At 36.3% G+C, this 23,232-nt stretch overlaps 1 protein-coding gene across 1 annotated transcript in view; it reads right to left on the bottom strand.

Annotated features, from left to right (window-relative positions):
* Positions 1–17,556: 17,556 nt before the first annotated feature.
* Positions 17,557–23,232, bottom strand: part of RAMP3 (receptor activity modifying protein 3) — a 487,437-nt gene continuing 481,761 nt past the window's right edge. Inside the window, exon 4 of the mRNA XM_053714330.1 lies at positions 17,557–19,720. Coding sequence (XP_053570305.1) covers positions 19,465–19,720 — 256 coding nt within the window. The 3' untranslated portion in view covers positions 17,557–19,464. The remainder of the gene's footprint in view (positions 19,721–23,232) is intronic.

The following is a 23,232-nucleotide window of genomic DNA, read 5'->3' as shown; positions in this document are numbered from 1 at the left end:
GCTCAGAAAATCCGCTTCCCAGTTGTCTACTCCTGGAATGTGGATGGCAGATAGACAGCTATTGTGGGTCTCTGCCCACTGAAGAATCCGAGTAGCCTCCTACATGGCTAAAGAATTCAGAGTTTCTCCCTGGTGATTGATGTAAGCCACAGAGGTCTGGCTGGAACTTGATAAACTGGGCTGAGAACAACCGAGGTCAAGCCAATAGAGCATTGTAAATCACCTTCAACTCCAAGAAATTGATGGGAAGAGCAGACTCCTCCCGAGTCCAAAGGCCCTGAGCTTTTTTTTTTGTACTTTTTTTTTTGGAAGAACATATCGCGTACATAAGGCATTGAATAGATGATACAGAGTGCATTCACTAACAATGTATTATGCTGTTAGTCTCTTGGTAGCATTGCTCCAGTATGGCTAGATTCAATCTCTAGTTGGTCAAGTCCAATACATGTACAGTGAGTATGTATGTCTTCTTTTTTCTTAAACATAAGGTAAAGCAAAACAAAATGAAATAAAATGTAATATAATATAACACAAGATAACAGTAATAAACAACACAAGTCTGTCACCTGCAGGTCATAACACCTTCATTGGAGAAAAGTATGATCCGTGTTCCAGGGTGCCACCTAATTCATTCTGTAAGTCTGATGGAGTTGAAGCTATCTCTCTGTAGTCTACCTGTTAAAGTTTATTTGCCATTATCTCCTCAATTGAGCGTTAAGTATATACTCTGAGTTCATTATTGGATAGATGATTTGGGACTGTTGTGCCTCTGTCATAGTTAAGATGTAACGTTCCCATTTCTTCATAAAGTGTTTAGTTCATCCCTGGAGGTCCGCATGAGTGTCCATTTGCTCATACACTAATTGTCTGAAAATACTTTGTTTAAGTTGTGTGAGTATTGGAGCCCTGCTGCTTAGCCAGTGTTGCAGTATGTTGTTCCTAGCGAGGAGTATGATGTTGTGTACAAGAAATGAGCTCTGTGTCGTTACTTCTGGAATATCTAAAAATATCATTCCCTGTGCGGTGACGGTTAACTTTTCACTGAGTAAAGAGTTCACCCATCTAATCAACATTCCCCAGAATGTATACAGTTTGGGACAGGACCATAACATGTGTATTAGATCAGCTGCTGGGTGAGAGCATTTCCTTTCATAGTTAGGTTCCCATGCTTTATATGTTTTGGGCGTTACGTATACTCTCCCCAGTATTTTGGTCTACGATTCTCTGATACTGGCTGAGAGTGAGGCTCTCCTTACTGTTACTACACTTCGTTGTATCATAGTGGAAGTCACTTCTACGTCTGAGATGTGTGTCCATTTTTCTTCTTTATGCTGTAAAGTGTCTGCATTATTGACAGCTACTAGTGATTTGTAAATTGGTGAGATTGATTTTCTTACCTGCGCATATACGGTAAGCACCTGATTGAGATTGCTGTCTCTTTCTGTAAATTGCATTGAGCATTGGATGCTTGTTATATAGTGTTTTGCTTGCAAGTACGCAAAGTGTTGATGCTGTGGCAAGTTATATTTTGTTCTTAGTTGTGTGAATGCATGAACGTTCCTACCACTTTCATCTATTAACTTGGATACGGTGTCTATTCCCTTTTCTTTCCAGCCCCTGAATACCTGTGTGGTAAAGCCTGGGATGAAATTTGGATTGCCCTGTAGCGGAAGGAATCTAGTGACCTTGTGGCTTGCCTGCATTTAGCCACACATTTTCCTCCAGGCATAAGCTGTTTGTTGGAGTAGTGGGTATTTTGATAAATATTTGTCTGCTTTGGTGGCACTCAAATGTGGTAACATTGCTAAGGACCAGGGTTCTATCGCTTGCTGTTCTAGATCTGGAATGGTGTATTGTCCCTGTCCTGTCATCCAATCTAATGCGTACGTCGCCTGAGCCACCCAATTGTACATTTTGACATCTGGAACCGCCATCCCCCCAGCATCCACTGAGCTAATCATTTTTGAATGTGTAATTCTATGCTCTATCTTTGCCCATACGAATGAGAATATCAGTGAGTTCCAGTATTTGACATCCAATTTACTTAAGACATAGGGTTCCATTTGGAGTATATATAGAGGTTTTGGGAATAGTATCATCTTTATTAAGCTGGCTCTACCCGTCATTGTCAGTGGAAGTTTTGTCCAGTGTGCTATGAGGTCCTGAGCTTCCTTTTTAAGCGGTGAGTGATTTGTCTCATACCATGTATTAGGATCCACATTCAATCTAATGCCTAGATATTTAAAGTGTCCTTTCAATATCCTGAAGTCATAGTTTAGAGTTGGTGTGGATTGTGGTGTTGTTAGCCATACTAGCTCTGTTTTATCTGTATTGATTTTGTATCCAGAAATCTTCCCAAAATCGAGTATAATACCCATGACTTTGGGGATATTTGAAACAGGATCTTGAAAATACAATATCATATCATCAGCAAATAGGGAGAGATGTAGTCTTTTATTTCCTATTTTAAAACCTTCCATCTCTTCCCTTATCTTAATAGCCAAGGGCTCTAAGGCAAGATCAAATAGGAAAGGGGGAAAGTGGGCAACCCTGTCTTGTACCTCTTTCCAGTGGGAAAATTTGGGATCGAGTTTCATTTACTATTATTGTGGCTTGCAGGATGTGTAAAGTGTTCGGATTGTTAGGCCCTGAGCTTTTAACGAGTTCCAGACTGCTGCCCAGCAGGCTGGTGTCCGTGGTCATGATCACCCAGGAAGGTTTCTGAAAGCATGTTCCCTGAGACAGATGTTCCTGAGGAATCCACCATGGGAGAGAGTCCCTTGATGACTGATCTAACTCTATTCTCTTAGATAGATCCACATGGTTGCCATTCCATTGACTGAGCATGCACAACTGGAGAGCACTTAAATATAATTGAGAAAAAGGAATAATGTCCATGGAAGCCACCATCAGACCGATTATCTCCATGCATTGAGCCACTGAAGGATGAGCAGTAGCCTGAAGAGAAAGGCAAGAGGAAATTATTTTGTTTTTCCTGACCTCTTTCAGAAGAATCTTCATCAATAGAGAATCTATTATGGTCCCTAAGAACACTACTCTTGTAGCAGGGGAAAGGGAGCTTTTTCCAGATTCACATTCCATCCATGGGAACGAAGAAAAGACAACAATATCTCTGTGCGAGATTTTGCTTGTTGAAAAGATGGCACCTGAACCAATATGTCATCCAGGTAGGGTGCCACAGCAATTCCACGAGAACGGCTCACTGCCAAAAGAGCCCCCAGAACCTTTGAAATAATTCTGGGAGCCGCAGCTAGACCAAATGGAAACTGGAAATGTTTGTCCAGAAAGGCAAATCTCAGGAATCTGTGATGGTTTCTTTGAATAGGAACATGAAGATATGCATCCTTTAGATCTATGGTTGTCATGAACTGACCCTCTTGTACGAAAGGAAGAATGGAGCGTATAGTCTCCATCTTGAAGGATGGAACTTTGAGAAACTTGTTTAGACACTTCAAGTCTAGAATGGGACAGAAAGTTCCCTCTTTTTTTGGAACCACAACTAGGTTTGAGTAGTACCCGAGACGCTGTTCCTGCACTGAAACTGGAACTATCACTCCCAGGGAGGAAAGATGTTGTATACATTTCAAGAACACCTCTCTCTTTATCTGGTCTACAGATAATCTTGAGAGATGAAATCTCCCTCTGGGAGGAAAAGTCTTGAATTCTAATTTGTAGCCCTAGGATACTATGTCCACAGTCAAGGGATCTTGGACATCTCGTATCCAGGCTTGAGAGAACTGAGAAAGTCTGCCCCCTACCTGATCCGATTCCGGATTGGGAGGCAAACCCTTCATGCTGATTTGGAATCAACTGTAGGTTTCTTTGATTGTTTCCCCTTGTTCCAAGACTATTTGGGTTTCCAAGAAGACTTGGAGTGTTCCTGCTTGGAAGAAGAAGAGGAAGGCTTTCCTCTGAAGTTATGAAAGGAACGAAAATTACTCTGACGTCCTTTAGGCCTATTCTTCTTATCTTGAGGTAGAAAAGACCCTTTTCCAACCGTAATATCAGATATTATTTCTGCCAAACCGGGTCCAAACAAGGTTTTACCCTTGTAAGGAATCTCCAGAAGCTTGACTTTAGAGGAAACGTCCGCAGACCAGGATTTAAACCATAACGCTCTGCGGGCTAGGACAGCAAAGCTAGAAGTTTTAGCTCCTAGGCTAACAACCTGTAAAATGGCAATAAAATAATTGGACAACTTAAGAGCTTTAATCCTATCTTGAATTTCATCCAAGGAAGTCTCTACTTGAAGAGAATCAGACAAGGCGTTGAACCAATAAGATGCTGCACAGTGGCAATACACACCGCAGGTTGCAATTGGAGACCTTGATGAACATAAATCTTTTTCAAATAAGCCTCCAGCTTCTTGTCCATTGGATCCCCAAAAGAGCAGCTATCCTCAATAGGAATAGTGGTTCTCTTTGCCAGAGTGGAAATGGCCCCTTCAACTTTGGGTACAGTGTACCAAGGTTCTTTAATGGAGTCCTCGACAGGAAACATTTTCTTAAAAAATGGGAGATGGGGTAAAAGACACCCCTGGTTTCTCCCATTCCTGTGAGATATTCTCCCTAGCACGGTCCAGCACAGGAAAAACCTCTGAAGGGGAAGGTTCAAAGAAACTATTACGTCTATTACGTCTACTAGATTTCTTAGGAGTGACAACGACAGGGGTATCTGAGTCATCTAAAGGTAGGGTGCCACAGCAATTCCACGAGAAAGGCTCACTGCCAAAAGAGCCCCCAGAACCTTTGAAAAAATTCTGGGAGCCGTGGCTAGACCAAATGGAAGGGTCACGAACTGGAAATTTTTGTCCAGAAAGGCAAATCTCAGGAATCTGTGATGGTTTCTTTGAATAGGAACATGAAGATAAGCATCCTTTAGATCTATGGTAGTCATGAACTGACTCTCTTGTACGAAAGGAAGATTGGAGTGTATAGTCTCCATCTTGAAGGATGGAACTTTGAGAAACTTATTTAGACACTTCAAGTCTAGAATGGGACAGAAAGTTCCCTCTTTTTTGGGAATCACAAATAGGTTTGAGTAGTACCTGAGACCCTGTTCCTGCACTGAAACTGGAACTATCACTCCCAGGGAGGAAAGATGTTGTATACATTTCAAGAACACCTCTCTCTTTATCTGGTCTACAGATAATCTTGAGAGATGGAATCTGCCTCTGGGAGGAAAAGTCTTCAATTCTAATTTGTAACCCTAGGATACTATGTCCACAGTCCAGGGATCTTGGACATCTTGTATCCAGGCTTGAGAGAACTGAGAAAGTCTGCCCCCTAACTGATCCGATTCCGGATGGGGGGCAAACCCTTCATGCTGATTTGGAATCAACTGCGGGTTTCTTTGATTGTTTCCCATTGTTCCAAGACTAATTGGGTTTTCAAGAAGACTTGGATTGTTCCTGCTTGGAAGAAGAAGAGGAAGGCTTTCCTCTGAAGGTACGAAAGGAACGAAAATTGCTCTTGAGGTAGAAAAGACCCTTTTCCAACTGTAATATCAGATATTATTTCTGCCAACCGGGTCCAAACAAGGTTTTGCCCTTGTAAGGAATCGCCAGAAGCTTGACTTTAGAGGAAACATCCACAGACCAGGATTTAAACCATAACGCTCTGCGGGCTAGGACAGCAAAACTAGAAGTTTTAGCTCCTAGGCTAACAACCTGTAAAATGGCAATAAAGGAATTGGCCAACTTAAGAGCTTTAATCCTATCTTGAATTTCATCCAAGGAAGTCTCTACTTGAAGAGAATCAGACAAGGCATTGAACCATTAAGATGCTGCACACTGGCAATACACACGGCAGGTTGCAATTGGAGACCTTGATGAACATAAATCTTTTTCTAATAAGCCTCCAGCTTCTTGTCCATTGGATCCCCAAAAGAGCAGCTATATTCAATAGGAATAGTGGTTCTCTTAGCCAGAGTGGAAATGGCCCCTTCAACTTTGGGTACAGTATACCAAGGTTCTTTAATGGAGTCCTCGAAAGGAAACATTTTCTTAAAAATAGGAGATGGGGAAAAAGACATCCCTGGTTTCTCCCATTCCTGTGAGATATTCTCCCTAGCACGGACCAGCACAGGAAAATCCTCCGAAGGGGAAGGTTCATCAAAGAAACTACTAAATTTACTAGATTTCTTCGGAGTGACAATGACAGGGGTATCGGAGTCATCTAAAGTAGCTAAAACCTCATTTAACAATACACAAAGGTGTTCAAGCTTAAATCTGAAGGATACCACCTCAGTCTCAGAAGGAATAATTATACTGTCCGAATCTGAGATTTCACCCTCAGAAAGTCCCGATGTATCTTCCTCATCAGACTTATGAGAAAGGGCATCTTGGGAAGCAGAACTGAGGACAGGCATCTTACTTTCTGAATTTCTAGATTTCCTCTTGCATTTTTCCCTGTAATCTGGGAATGGCAGCTAATGCCGCAGATACCGCTGAAGATACATGGGCAGCAATTTCTGCTTTTAAATAAACTCCACTAGGAGTTATAGAGGAACTGCAGGATAAAGCTGAGGTATTATTTTAACAGCATCATCCTGAGAGACATTAGGCTCAAAAATGTTACCTTTAAGGTTTCAAGGTTTTCTTGACACATGAAAACAAAATTGCATAGGAGCTGCAATTTGTGCATCTAAACATAATAAGCATGAATTCATGAGAGCAGGTTCTTGCTCCATATCAGACATGTTGAGAAACAGTAAATAAACTTGTACAGATAAAAATGTAATATTCAATTAACATAAGCCAAGGAAAAAATACACTTTAAATTTTATCCCAAATTAGGATCGATCACCAGCTAAAATTATGTGAGAAAAGTTAAGAAAAAAAAAACATTTAATAAATATCAAATAAACTTCTAAAATAAACTTCTAAAATACCCCTCAGGCAACCCCACACCTCTATTACTGAGGTGCCTTACCGCTACCAATTAAGACTGGATCACCCAGAAATGGAGAAAAACAATTTTTTTCTCAGAAACATTATTACAGGTACAGTCTACTCCAGAATTTGTATTGTTAAAAAGATAGATAATCCCTTTATTACCCATTCCACAGTTCTGCATAACTAACACAGTTATATTAATACACTTTTTACCTCTGTGATTGTATCTAAGCCTCTGCAGACTGCCCCCTTATCTCAGTGCTTTTGACAGACATGCAGTTTAGTCAATCAATGCAGATTCCTAAATAACTCCACGGGAGTGAGCACAAAGATATCTATATGACACACATGAACTAGTACTGTCTAACTGTGAAAAATGTTCAAAATGCTCTGAGCTAAGAGTGGGTGTTCAAAGGTTTTAAAAATCAGTTTGAGCCTACCTTAGTTTAACTTTTCAAAAATACCACCAAGGGAACAAAACAAATTTAATGATAAAAGTAAATTGTGAAGTTGTTTAAAATTGCATGCCCTATCTGAATCATGAAAGTTTAATTTTGACTAGACTGTCCCTTTAAGTAAAGCCGGTCATGTGACCACAACTGCCGAGCTCAATTTACTGCTGCGACACAGAGAGGCACTACTTCCTGGTACACTGAGTACCTGACAGTTTAAAATGTTTCATTGTTTTATTTTAAAGCAAAGGGGAAATTAATAAGCTGCTAAAACAGAAAATTCAGCCTTACTTTCAGTTTAAACTTGTATTGTTTTATCAAGTAAATATGTGTCAGAAAATAAAGCCTAATAAAAACATTTTACCCTTTCTTTTTAAAAGAGTTTAAATGTTAGTCTCACACATGCTACAGTGCCTGCTTCATGCCCCCGTGTAACCCATACAACATGATTATCTATGTCCCAATAAAAAAGCAGTGTCTTTTAATTTGTTAAGTGCATGGTCTCCCCAACTGGAAAAAAAAGCACTTACCTGCTCTGCTGTCCGGCATGTGGACAGTTACAAGGTATGAGAGGACACAGTTCTTCACAGAGACCTTTGAAAAAGAAAGAACCGAGTAGCCAACTCTGGCTTTCTAAACTAGGACAGCAATAGTTTGGAAAACACAGTAAGTACCTCTTTACGAGTTCCTAACTGCTTTAAAGCCACCACTAACGACTGCAAGGAATGACGTAGAATACGGCTATAGCCCAAAACTTGCTTGTAGATGAAATCAAAATTTTTCTTCAGACACCTAAACTTCACCTCCTCCATGCACCAAAGGCAAAGAGAATGACTCAGGGTTGTGGGTAAGGAAGTGATACTTAGCAATTTAACTGTAGTGCTCTTTGCCTCCTCCTGCTGGCCAGGAGTGATATTCCCAACACTAATTACTCAAGCCGTGGACTCACCATATCTTAGGAAAGAAAAGAGTTTTCTTTTAAAGGGACAGTAAAGTCAAAATAAAACTTGCATGATTCCGATAGAGCATGCAATTTTAATCAACTTTCCAATTAACTTCTGTTATCAAATTTGCTTTGTTCTTTTGTTATCTTTTATTAAAGAGTAAAACTAGGTAGGCACATAATAGTTCAGGAGCGTGCATATGTCTTTAGTACTCTGGCAGCAGTGTTTTGCAAAATTATTTGTAGCTTTGTTATACAATGTTGCAAAACAAAATAAAATAAAAGATACCAAGGGAACAAAGCAAATTTGATAACAGAAGTTAATTGAAAAGTTGTTTAAAATTCCATGCTCTATCTGAATCATGAAAATTAAATGTTTGACTTTACTTTCCCTTTAAGTATGCAAATTGCACAAAAATCTATGAAGAAAACTATAGGTACATTAAAATGTGAGAAGGGTAGCATGTGACTGGATGTAGCTGAGGTGCTAAACCATTTATTTTCTACTGTACACACCACAAGGAACCAATGGCTGAGGCTTTGAAACAAACTAGAACATACAACAAGCCCTTAGCAGTAACTGAGTTTTCTCTAGAAGATATTAGGGAAACATTTGAGAATATGAAGGTACGTAAATAATACTCTGGGTCCAGCTGGAATACACCCAAGTGTTCTAAGGGAATGTAGCACTGTCATAGAAAAACCGCTACTCTTAATTTTGCAAGACTCATTATCCTCAGGCATAGTACCTCAGGACTGGAGTAAAATTTATGTGGTGTTACTTTTTAGAAAGGGAAGCAAAGCTGATCCAGGAAGCTGTAGACCAATAAACCTAATATAAGTAGTGAGGAAGATAAAATACTTTACAATCCCTATATTCTTGAAACAAAGATTATGGGGCCGATTGTGGGTGGACATGATACGATGTAGCGTATCAGGTCCGCAGTACATCGATAAATGCCGACAGCATACGCTGTCGGCGTTTATCATTGCACAAGCAGTTCTTGTGAACTGTTTGTGAAATGCCGCCCCCTGCAGATTCGCGGCCAATTGGCCACTAGCAGGGAGTGTCAATCAGCCCGATCATATAGGATTGGGCGGGTTGATCCCTGCAGCCTCAGAGTAGATGGATAAGTTATGGAGCAGTGGTCTTTAGACCGCTGCTTCATAACTGCTGTTTCCGGCGAGCCTGAAGGCTTGCGTGGAAACAGGGGCATCAAGCTCCATTCGGAGCTTGATAATTTGGCCCCTTAGAGTTCAAATCAGCATGGGTTTATGATATAATAGAAATAAATATTTAGTTTCAACTAAATTTTCTACAGTGCTCTCCTACCACAAGTGTGAGGATTGACTAATTAATGGAAATGACACACTGTACAAAATACGGCATTTTTAAAAAATGCTGAAGTATAAAAAGTGTTACATAAACTGTGATTCTCAGAATAATAAAGTCATAATCATGCTCAGAAAAATATAGAAATTTAGGGATAAACTGTATTACTGTTTATCCCTAAAACGTTGCCACTAAGAGTATCATCAACAGTAGGAATGAATGTGAAAGAGACTCAATCTGGCTTTCTTAAAATGTTTAATCCAGACAATGAAAACAGTCTGTCAGGAACCAACAAGGGCAAAATGGGTCATGAAACCAAAACTGGACTATTATTTCCAAAATACAATGCAGTGAGTCATTGTAAAACTTCAATTTCACAAACAATATCAGAATAGTTAACCTGTTACAAAACCATTTTCAAAATACGGCTTGTATGGAAGGTGATAGTTTGTAACACAGTAGTAACCGTAGGTTAGTATTTCAATGGTTACCTCTGTGAGATGACCTGTGCCGTTAGTGACCTTAAGTAATAAACTGCAGATTAGACCAAAATCACTATTGGCAAAAGATTACCTTGTTTCCAGAGGTGCCGGTTAATGCAGAGCTTGCGGGAACCAGTTAGGTAATGAAGGAACAACCGGATGGTTGTTAGACCGGAGTTTACACTCTCAGCATGTAGTGAGACTAGCGGAGGTGCAGCCGTCCGTAGCTGATGACGTCAGGATGCTCCGGAGTAGACTGTCTGTGTACTCGCAGCTGAGATGTGCTATGTGCTCTGGATTCACCTTGTTCCCTTGCTAGAGAGGTAGCGTAACTGGACTGAGCTTTCAGCAACTACAGCACTGTGTGTTGAGATTGCAGCATACAAACTCAATTAACCAGCAATGAGTGTCTGGAGGAGGCGGATTAAATAAGGCAGGTGAGGTCTTAAAGGGCCAGTAGGACATGGGGAAGCAGAGAGGAGTTAACCCTTACAGTCATATAGATTAAAACTAATTTAAAGTCAAATTTATTACAGAATTATGAATCTCACTCTAGCCTAATCTTTTCAATTGTGATGTTCTATCTAACAGGGACATTAAAGTTATGGTAAAGTCTCCCTTTTTAAAGTCAGATTTGGAATGTTAGTGATATTTTAGATGGATTTCAATGAATCAATTGTAATGAAGATGCGCTATAACTTGCTTTTTAATATAGATATAAAATTCAAATTCCCCATGCTCTGTCGCCCACTTCAAAAGTCAATTTTGTGAGCTTAAAGGTTGTGAATTGTTCTCCAGTCAGCGCTCTCACTTTTGTTATAGCTAGAGCGCTGATTAGAGAATAATTTAAACTGTTAGCCCACAGAAAATTTGCTTTTGAAGTGGGCAGTGGAGCAAGGTGTATTTGAATTTTATATCTATATTGAAAAGTAAGTTATAGCGCATCTTCATTACAACTTATAAATTAAACTCCATCTAAAATATCAGTAACATTCTGGATCTGTTTTTAAAAAGGGGAGAGTTTACCATAACTTTAAGCATTATAATATAAGCAATTTAAGTGATTTGAATAAGTTCTTCCCAGACACCACTATGCAATGTCTACTTTGACTAATGAGATATCTGACCCTGAGACCCTGAGTTGTGAAAGTGTTCAGTAAGGGTCATCACATTCTCCATAATAATTTGTCAACATATTTTACAAAGTAGATATAGATTTATTTATTTTTCTCAGAGAAAAGACAAGGAAACAATTTGTCACCAAATATGTTTATTTTGGCTGCAAAAATACAACAATAAGATGTCTTTCACAAAAGATTTATTTTGTTGTTAAACAACATTAATCACTTCATGAAAATACAAATGAAGTGAATAGCTATATTTACAAAAATGTGTTCATTAAATAATATGTATTTATTTATGTAAAAGTCTGTAAAAAAACATATGTTGGCAGGACTATGTATTTTATTGAATGAATAAATTCACAATATATTCTAATAAGACACAATTTATAGACATTTTGAATCTAATATAGAACAAATATGAACATGTAATTTTTAAGCCATAAAACATATAAAAACATAACACATAATATAGATACATTCTGGATTGTCAGCTAAGCTTAACTATTGTCTTCATATAATTGAGGTTTAGATTATTAATTAGACTAGACTGACCTGCTTTTTCATATTGTTAATTAACATAATATTATATAATATATTTGCAACTGTCTGAGAGCAAAATTAGGGATCTTAAAATGTAATACAACCTCCTGTTTTTTTTTTTAAATTTGTTTAGTATACATTATTCTCTCTTAAATGAACATTAAAGGGACAGTCAACACCAGAATTTTTGTTGTTTTAAAATATAGATAATCCCTTAATTACCCATTCCCCAGTTTTGCATAACCAACACAGTTATCATAATATACATTTTACCTCTGCAATTGCCTTGCATCTAAGCCTCTGCAGACTGCCCCCTTATTTCAGTTCTTTTGACAGACTTACTTTTTAGCCAATCAGTGCTCACTCCTCTATATGAAACACATGAACTAACGCCCTCTGGTGGAGAAAAACTGTCAAAATGAATTTAGATTAGAGGCGGCCTTCAAGGTCTAAGAAATTAGCATAGCTTTCAACTAAGAATACCAAGGGAACAAAGAAAAATTTGGTGATAAAAGTAAAATGGAAAGTTGTTTAAAATTGCATGCCCTATTTGAATCATGAAAGTTTTTTTAGACTTGACTGTCCCTTTAAACTTCAGTAGGACGGTTACAACTCGCCACTCATTTACATGTAGATCTCTTTAAAGATGTTCTCTTATTTTAACTCATTACAGAAGCCAGTTGGTAGAGCTCTGCATCTTTACATTGGGTGCCGCCATCTTGAAACGCCCATATTGTTGCATCCTTTGACAGAAGCAGTGCACTTTCACAGATCAGTTATGTTACTGGCTTTTTGACAGTTCTTCTTTGCACTTTAGATTAGGTTACATAATAGAAAGTACAGTTTACAAATGACAAAACAAATATAAAAAGCCCTCAGGAATAATTAAGAGCAACAATACTAAAATGTACAGCTCCCTCTCAGTTTGTGCACACTATGATTTGTCTTGTCAAGAAGACAACAATGTCACTGATCTGTGAATGTGCCTCCCTTCTGTCAGAAGATACAAGAAAACTTAAATTCCAAGATGGCAGTGCCAAGTGTGAAGTTGCAGAACTTCACTAACTAGCTCTTTTAAAGGGTTAAAATAAGAGAGTAGCTTTGAAGAGAGCGGCAAGTACAGGAGGAAATACAACAGCAAGCTGAATAGTGTCCCTGCTTCTGTATTTCTACAAGCACTATAATGTTCTTTTAAATAGATATTTATTTCAAAATGAATTCCCCATGGAATATTGAGTTACAAATAATAAAAAGTACAATTTAGATTAACTATTTATTTTGTTTTGCTTTCCTGAAATTTACCTCAGAAATGTGCAATTTTTTCACTAACTTTCATTAGCCTGTAAAGGGGCTTAGCATTATATGTCAGGGTGTATCCAGTGACTACTCTTAACTTGCAAAGTTTGCTAACACAATAACAATTTGAACTGCTTTTTAAGATCTTGCATTACATAGGAATATACACAATACTAGCAGTTGATTGAATATTGTGCTGGGTAATAAACCAAAGCACTCAAAAATAGCTATTCCCCCAAAAAGCTGTCCAATGTTACTAAAAATATTTACACTCAGAGTGCGCTGGAAACGGAACAAAAACAATGTTCTTGCTATTTTCTTAATGGTGTAACTAGAAAATGATTCTTAAACAATCCCTCAAATATAAGTGAAATCACAAATAGCCCAAAAATAGATTTTCTGCACTATGATCAAAGGATATATGCAGCATGATGAAAAGTGACTTGTGTAAGTTGAGGTTTAAAACAATGATAGGGGTGGTTGTTGACCCATCTCTAAGTATGCACAGAGTAAATGATTCCTTTAAAAGCCAACAGTAATTTTGGTGAAACGCGTGTTGGATAAGAGGACTTGCGGTTAATTAGGTGTCACTTGAAGAGACAGGGTCTATCGTCAGTTTTGGGACTTTATACAAGTCTTGTGTGGGACTCATAGCTTTCGAGCAAAGAGTACGCTGGGGTTCTTGGAAGTTACTCTGTATCCTATCATTGTTTTCAACAGAGACTGTGATAGTATTGCACTAATTCTTCTTCTCTCTTAACATTTACTGAAACCTGGAAGAAAATAATTCACCTTACACAAAGTCACTTTTCTTCTTGCTGCATTTATCCTTTGATTAAAGTGCAGTGAATCTATTTCTGGGCTAATCACTTTTATTATTATTGTTCACTTTTTTTACTTCACTTATATTTCGGTGAGCCAATGACAATCAGTATATATACTGTATATGCAGCCACCAATCAGCAACTAGAACCTAGGTTCTTTGCTGCTCCTGAGCGTTCCTAGATAAACAATTCAGCAATGGTTAACAAGTGAAGTAAGCTAATTCCAATTTACTTCTATTATTTGAAATAGTTTAAAATTGTATGTTCTGTCTAAATCATGAATGTCTAATTATGACTTTACTGTTCCTTTAACTTTTATGTGTAGTATCCTATTTCAGCACATGCATATTTTCTTCCTAAGCTAGCAAGCAAAGTTAAAAAAACATTTTTTTAAATATTTTAAAACTTATAATTGTATAAATATCAATCATACTCCAAAATTAAACGCAGTTAAAATATTCCATACAGTGAAATAAATTTTAAAAAATCAATCTCTCAAAAGTCCATAATCCATAAAAGTTCCAAAGCAGACTGGCATATATGAGGGATCCTCTGCAATAGTAGAAATGCTTTGTCAACAATATATCAATGTACCAACATGAATGGTGCACTTTTTTACTTACACCAGCATTTGTGTGGTAGCAGAAACTTTCAAGTTAGAACCTCCTCCTATTATCTGGTTATGAATCTCACACCATAAAAAACTGCTTCCTCGTTATTGCGGAAATGTAGTTCTTGTCTCAGAAACAACTACACTCTTTGGGAAAGCCATGGTCGGCCTTAGCTAGCTGATAATAAAACCCAGAGGAATCACATCTAAGAGCTTGAGATTTGAGAAGGAGTTTATCCAAAACGCGTTGTTTTCAGATGTGATCCCTCTGGGATTCTGTAGTGACTAAAATTGGATATTACACATACAAGTTAAGAATACAAATCTGACATACTTTTCACTTTTAGTTTGCAAGATTAATCACATACTTTTTAGCCAACTTGTGAATGTTTAATTGACACTTTAGCTATTTGTGATTTTACTTATATTAGAGGGATTTTTTTAAGAAACATCGTCTAGTAACACCGTTAAGAAGGTAGCAAGAATATTGTTTTTGTTCGGTTTCCTGATCACTCTGAATCTAAATATTTTTAATTACATAGCAATATGCCCTGTGTCATTTAAGAGGCCAAACAGAAGGCTGCATGTCCCTCTTTGTGGTACAGGACAAATATAAAGACTCTGTGAGTTGGATATTTTTGAGATAAAAAAATATTCCTGTCATTTGCAATACATAGACAAGGCTTTGTTATGTGAGACTCCAGTATATTTGCGTTTCAGTCCAGTGCTCTATAATTCACCCAGATGGCTAAATATATGGAAGCTGACTTTGGCAACTAGTTACAAATTGACATACTCATAATTTATAAGGGCATGACATTTTTACATTATTCGCTGTAGCTTACTTTGTAGTCAATATTCACAAAAGGTTAAACACATAGTTTTAGGTTTGCTTGTTTGCAAATTTCCCATCATGATATAAATTGTTAGCCAATCAGGAGTGGCAAAAGTATTTAGCAGCCAATCACTGTCCATTTTCCACTCAGGAGCTGAAATTCCCAAAGCTTCCTAAGAAGAATATTACCTCTGTAATTAACATAGGGGCCGATTTATCATAGCCCGAATAGGGCCAGATACCCCTGTTTCCGCGCGCGTCTTCAGGCTTGCCGGAAACAGGAGTTAAGAAGCAGCGGTCTTAAGACCGCTGCTTCTTAACTCGTCCGCTGCCTCTGAGGATGCAGATATCAATCCGACCCGATCGCATATGAATCTGCAGGGGGCGGTATTGCACAAGCAGTTCACCAGAACTCCTTGTGCAATGTTAAATGAAGAGAGCGTATGCTGTTGGCATTAAACAATGTCTGGCGGACATGATACGCTACAGCGTATCATGTCTGCCAGACATTGATAAATTTTATATAGGATTCAATCACAATCCTTGGACTTCTATGGGGCGCCGGATATGTTGCTCAAGTGCTAAACAGATTTTGAGCTAAGCCACAAATAGTGGAGTTCTTCATAATTATGTGCTAAAATGTTAATAAAAAAGAGGGGGGTTTAGGTCTTTAAAAGCGCTAAATTTTACAGTGGCATTTTAAATTTTGCTTGTGCACAACACTTAACTTACCACTTGTGATATGAGAGCAATGAAAGAGTTAATATTGCTCCCTGCTCTAGCTATTAAAAGCATAGGGCACTATAAAATGGTTTCAGCTATGATAAGATGATTTGATAAAAATATTTAGCCATCCACGTCTTATACCAGATGGTGCGTTATTCTTGGTGCAATGTACCACAAAAGACAAATCGCCCTTCACTATCGATTGGGCTCTGCTTGTAATCTAGTCAAAATGTTTTTAAATCTATTTATTGCACTTTCATTATTTATTTTGTCTGCTTTTCCTGCAATTTTATGCTGAAAACAGTGGTGTAATTTATATTGACTCCTAATTGGCCACAGCACATGAAATAAGATAAAGCAACATTCAACAGACTTTTCATGATGTGTGTCCGCAGGACTGCATAACAAACATTTTATTTTTCAGTGGAATAATTTCAGATGCATATATAAAAATGTCCCGTTTAAGCTGACAAACTTTGTAAATAGAATTTTCTATTCTTGAAAACTTGACTCAAATGAACAAAAGAGAGCACAAAAGAAAACTCACATTTTCTCAACAGTAAATCATAGCCCTTTCGCTATTGCGTGGGACTGGTTTCTTTTAATGTTTTTACTACTATCATTTTAAACTAAGTATTAATGTATTAAAGTTTTACTGAGCTGATTAAAATAATTTTTTAATTTCAATGTATCCTTTCTTCTCACAAAATTCAATATGTGATGTAAGTATAAAATGTATATTTATTTACAATAAATTAATTTACAATACTGAATTTGGAATTGAACAACCCACAACATGTCAAGGGGGAATGTCATCAATAGCCACCCCACCTAGTGGCATTCGGTCTGTTTTTGGGAGCCCAGTATTTCTCCTTGTGAAAGTGCAACACATATATGCAAACCCAGATCTATATGTGTTATACTTTCACTAGGAAACCCGGCTCCAAAAAGTGCTGATGCCACTGTTGGTGGCCATTTTTGGGATTTGCTTGCTAACGAAAAACACAAATGTATATTCCTAGAGATTATGATATTTTCTATAATAATAATTGTTAAAAATAATAAAAAGAAAAAGGTAGCGAATGTAAAAGGTGCATTGTAAAGTTCTTTTGTTTGTTTGTATTTCAGTCCTGAGAACGATTACTGTTTCCTTTCTTGAGACAATGTTTTTAGTGACCTTTAAGTGCATAGTGCCGATAGGTTATGAGACTGGAATTTTAATAAAGTTACACACAAAGATCGTCACTGTGGACTATTCCTTTTGTTTATAAGTCACATTTTATTTTCTAGTTGAACAGAGACAGCAAATAATCTATCTCTTATTGTATTATCTATGTTTATGTTATGCTGTAGATTCTAAAGATGTATTTATATTTAACAATTAAAAAAAGCCACTTGTAATTATAAACATCATAAATAAACCATATCTGTATCTTGTTTTTCTACAAACAGGACAGATAAATCAACCACAGATCTCAGACAGTTATTTTTTATTACATCAGTGATCTCATGGAGTTTTAAATATTGCTGTTGCATATAGTGTTTAATATAAAACTAAGCACATACTTATTGGGTTAATATGAAGTGGCAAATATAATAATTACCCTGATCTTATTTATTATAATTTACTGATTCTCAATTAAGTAGTCATGTGACACTGGGGTATCACAGCCCTTGTCTGAGGAAATTACGGACACACAACTCTATAGTAGTATTTGTAAATACAGTTTGTGATAAGCTTTTCACCAGGAATAAAATCTTCTACATTATGCTACACTCCCAAACACTAAATTTTGACTCCCGGGTTGAGGAATTGCTGCTCTACTCTAATACTGGATTTTAATTGGGGTGTTATGTATTAAAACATATTATGATATTCCACAGGATATACAATATGGGTTTCATTTATTGGATTTGATGTCTTTTGCCTTTATGTAATAAAGCCATTTTGTAACTACATTGGTGCTGCTGTCTGGACATTCTCCTTAATTTATTAAGCAGTGTGTAGGCTAAATTCCCAACCAGGGAAAGTGACCATCCAGATTTTGGGATGTAAAATAGCACCTGCTGCCTGAATTTAACATTGCTTAAGCAATTCCTGTTGCAGCACTGACCCCTTGCCCTTGTGCAACCAATTGCAGGATAGCAGGGCTTGTCAATCACCCCAGACAAATTAGCCTGGGATAATTCTATACAACCACCTCTGCTTATTAACTTATGGTTGCAGGCTTGTATCAGGAAACCTGCACCACAAGGGGTCCCAAGCTGATATATGGAGCACTATGAATTAAACATGTAAATGAAATTAAAATTATATGCATGAATGTCTAATTATGGCTATACTGTCCCTTTAAAAATAATTAAAAAGTAAGCCTAATGATATACAGTTAGTTAATTTATTTACTATTTTAATTTCTTGTTAATCTTAAATTAGGCATAGTAAAAAATAAATAAATAAAATGACTTTCATTGCTTATTTTGCATGATTTCCCTGCAATTTACCTCTAAATTTTTTTCCTTTACCTCCCTTGAGGCTGTTGTGTGCCCTGCAGATTCCTTTTACCATTCTGCACAGTGATTGCTTTCTCAGCACATGAGCTCATTTATGTCTGTTCCTAATTAACCACAAAAAAATGAGATACGATAAACAATTCTAAAGAGGCTTTGCAAGGTGTGTGTGCCTATACTGCAAAACAATGCAAACTTTGCTAATACACTGGCAGTTCTAAATGTTCTGTAAATATGTATTATAAACATATATAGTGCTTTATAACATACACTATGTATTTGATGTCATTATATAACTTAGGGCATGATCAATTGTGTGAAGATATACAATAATCCATGTATTTGAAATATACTTATTGATTGAATAAACTTCTATTCCTGTAAATTAAAGTACAGGGAGTAATTCTGTGTTTCTTTATTTTGTGTCTAAGACAAAGTTTACTGCACCCAAACAATATTCTAGAACAACATCTGTAACTGCTTCCTCCAGCTTGACCTTAAATGTATCCTTGCTGTAAAAATCTTTATAGTCAAGGGAGTTTAAATAGCTTACAAATCCATCAACAATCCATCTGGATGTAAACAGTGGTGGCATATGAATTGAAGGAAATGAGCTTTAAATGCCAAGAAATTGTAAAAATTATAATGCAGTGAATCAAGAGACACAATGTGACTCCAACTTTGTAACAGATCAATTCATTTGTGTATGCATTGTAAGTATCTGGTTCCAGAAGATGTCAGCATGTAACAGTGACAGAATGACAAAAGCAACAAAGTAACATATACTTCATCTGAAATTCATTTTCAGTAAAGTCTTTCTGCTGGGTCAAATTGCTTATCACAAAGTTTTAGAAACCAAATCTGGAAAATTGAATTTATCCAAAGATGTCTGCTCTCTTACTGCACCAAACCACCAAACTGATCATAGCAGCAGTCAAAAATACTGGTATTAAAATTAGGGTTGTAAGAATTTCGTCCGGTGGATCTTCCCATTTCTCTTCATCTGATGTACAGTTTGAAAAAAAATGTTTATGAATCCCAGTGATGAATGCTTCTACTAAGGAGTTCGGCCAAAAGCAACCAACAGATAAAGAGCTGTTTTCAGTACATTGTGAAAAATCGTTGTAATACCTGTGAAGAATATAAAACATTGATATTCAGTATCAAGAAACATTATATTTTTGATAGATGCACAAAAAACAATTCAGTTATTCATTTTCTTTCATTATTATTACTATTAATAATAATAACTATGACCTAGATAAATTAATGTCAGAAATTTTTGCAAATATTGCGTCAAAGTGTTCTCACTTTGGGTGGAACGATAAAAAGATTGTCAGATCCAATAGAAATGCTCATTTCAGTATCGTGAAATACCATAAAAAAGGGGATTTACCCTCGCTGGCCAGGCAAGTGGAGATGTACCTTCCATAGGAAAGTATAAGGATTTCTGCCTTTTTAAAATATGTCCACACTGCCAGGGAATGCGGAACTCAGCAGTGGGGAGGGGGCAAGTTTACACAACACATACTGTGCATTCAGTAAATATAAAGATGGTTTCTGTTTAGTAATAGTTCAAATAATAAATTTCTCTGTACATTCAATAGATTTCCTACAATTGTTAACCATGATACTGAGAGGGTAGCGAGATGGAGATGTATAAAAAGGTTCACCTAAGCTGGCGGATATTGTTTAGCACATTAGACACTGCCAGCAATGTTTCCCCATTATAATACAGATAATTCTGTTTCACAATTCACATGTAATACCATATTGTGGGCTATTCTAGGTGCGGGCTTACGATATTCATAGTGCACACTGCACTATTACTAGTGTTTGACTTTTGAAGTGATGGTAAATTCAACTATACTTTAGTTAATATTACTCAATATAAGCACAGCAGTGCTTGTGTTGTTTTTTTTTTTTTAAATAAACTTTTTTCATACAAAACCTTAATTTATAAATCTGCTCCATTAACTGTGCCCCAGCTGCCTCCATTTGAGATTTCAGTAATCTCTATTTCATTGGCAGGTGCATTGTCCAATCGGGACTGCACCATATGTCCTATTAAATCTATTATAAGCAAGCTGCTTGGAGTTTTGAAGCCGCATCAATACAATTTCAACTGCGCAAGTGCAGTTGTAGCTATAATCTCAATGCTGTGTAAACACAGAATCACTACTGGCAATTTGTGATTGGCTAACTAGATGTGTTCAGCTAGATGGCAGTAGTGCAATGCTGTTCCTTCAGCAAAGGATAACAAGAAAATTAAGCAAATTTGATAAGAGAAGTACATTTAAAAGTTGTTTAAAACTGTATGGCCTATTCAAATCATGAAAGAGAATGTTGGGATTTCCTGCCTCTTTAAGTTAGGCCTTAATGGGGAATTTTTTTTTAAGTTAAACCCAGACACTTTAAGGGATATGAAACAAATACAGAGGAATAAACAAAAACAATAAAAATAAATAGTGAATGTGTATTACAACTTTAATTTATTTTCAATAAATAAATTAGTTAATTGTGAAGGGATTACAGACAAATATCCCTTTAAACACAATTTTGCTGCAATGTCAGTGGATTTGTGCAGTATATTCTAAAGCATACATCGGTTATTTGGTTAATAATTGCTTAAAGGAATAGTCTAGTTAAAATTAAACTTTAATGATTCAGATAGAGCATGCAATTTTAAGCAACTTTCTAATTTACTCCTATTATTAATGTCTCTTGTTATCTTTATTTGAAAAAGCAGAAATGTAAGCATAGGAGCCGGCCCATTTTTGGTATAGCAGCTGGGTAGCACTTGCTGATTGGTGTCTAAATGTAGTCACCAATCAGCAAGTGCTCCCCAGGTGCTACCAAAAATGGGCCGGCTACTTAGCTAACATTCAAATAAAGATAGCAAGAGAACAAAGAAAAACTAATAATAGAAATAAATTAGAAAGTTGCTTAAAGATTGCATGCTCTATTTGGAATTAATAAAAGTTTAATTGTTGACTAGACTATTCCTTAATTATTAAATCAACACTGTAACATTTTTGTAATAAGTAACTAAGAAACATGTATGTGAAAGTAAAACTGATTCAATTTTTTTAAAAGTTTCTATAGTTATTTGTTTTACAATAGAAGACACAAATGTAGAAACAAAAAAAAAGCAAAAATATCAACTAAAATGACATTAAGCAACATTTGCTTTTGTGTAATATTTTGCCTTGTCCCATGTTCCCTAGAAAGATAAAAAAATTAAATGATGTGCCATATAACTGTTGTAAGATTTAATAGCTGGTTTAGGTCATTTGCAGCATTTTAAAACCTAGGTCCTGATTTGCTTTTTCTGGTCACTCTAGGAAGTATGGGATGAAATCAATAGGTGTTTAATATAATTTTAATTTAAGTTACAATTTATCCTTTGCACTGTATTATAACAACTTACAAGATGTTTAGTCTGTATACAGGTATAAAAAGATATAAAAACCCAATAGTTTATGTACAAGAAGTTTAGGAAGTGTTTTTAATATTAAGATAAACAATGATAGTAAAGAACTCATAGCATAGCATGAATATATGCTGTAAACATTGCTTCAAATAACCTTGTTAAAATACCTCAGAGAATGTAGGCCTTTATATGGTACATTGGATGGAATTATTTGCTTAGTACACTTGACATTTTTCCATAAAAATACAATATATTTTAGCGCACCTGAATCCAAAATGTCAATGTTCCAATAATCTTACAAATAAAAATGTAATATGTACTTAAATTTGCTTAATTTAAAAGGACATACAAGTACAAAAGAAAATTATTATTGCTATGTTGCTTACATACATCTATGGGGTTACTGATAATCCTTTAGAAAAGCTTATCCAATGGCTTATCTACAAATATTTACATAGACTTTACAGATTAATTTTGAGGAAAAATCATTAGATACATTTTTCTAAAGGATTGTGATCAAACCTTAATGATTTAACCAATGTAAATGGGATTAAACATAAAGGGGTCATTCAGAATGTTTTAGAAAAACCTAACTAATGATTTTCAACAGAAATCCATCATAAAAGTATATGGGGATTTTTGTAGACACATTATTTGAATAGCTTTTTTAAATGGATTATGATTGACCCAATAGTTAGCTTCAGAGTAACAATTCACAACTAAAATCTAGCTGAACACATCTGGTGATTCAATAACAAGAGGCATATGTGTGTAGCCACCAATAACCAGCAAGCTCACAGTAATGCATTGTTGTTCCTGAGTCTATCTAGGTTTGCTTTTCAACTAAGGATACCAAGCAAATGAAGTTAAAATTGATAACAAAGGTAGATTGAAACCTCTCAAAAATGCAGGTTCTCTGAACCATGAGTTTAATTTTACTTTTATGTCCCTTTAAAATACTGTAACTGAAAGAATGATTGATGCAATGCTATTAACAAAATATTACAACTGAGTAAAAAAACATATCTAGGGTCAATTGTAAGCTGGTTGGCTATGTATGATTCTGTGTTATTGTCTGTTTGAGAAAACAAAAACCCACCAGTACCTATCTCTCTATGGCCTTGATATTCAAAACCTCTCTGTTAAGGTGAAATATTCTAAAATGATCATCCAGCACTGCGAGATCCCTAGTTAAATTTTCAAAAGGCAG

This window comes from Bombina bombina, chromosome 5 (genome assembly GCF_027579735.1).
Source record: "Bombina bombina isolate aBomBom1 chromosome 5, aBomBom1.pri, whole genome shotgun sequence".
Lineage (NCBI taxonomy): Eukaryota > Metazoa > Chordata > Amphibia > Anura > Bombinatoridae > Bombina > Bombina bombina.
This window is presented reverse-complemented; position numbering and strand designations above follow the sequence as displayed.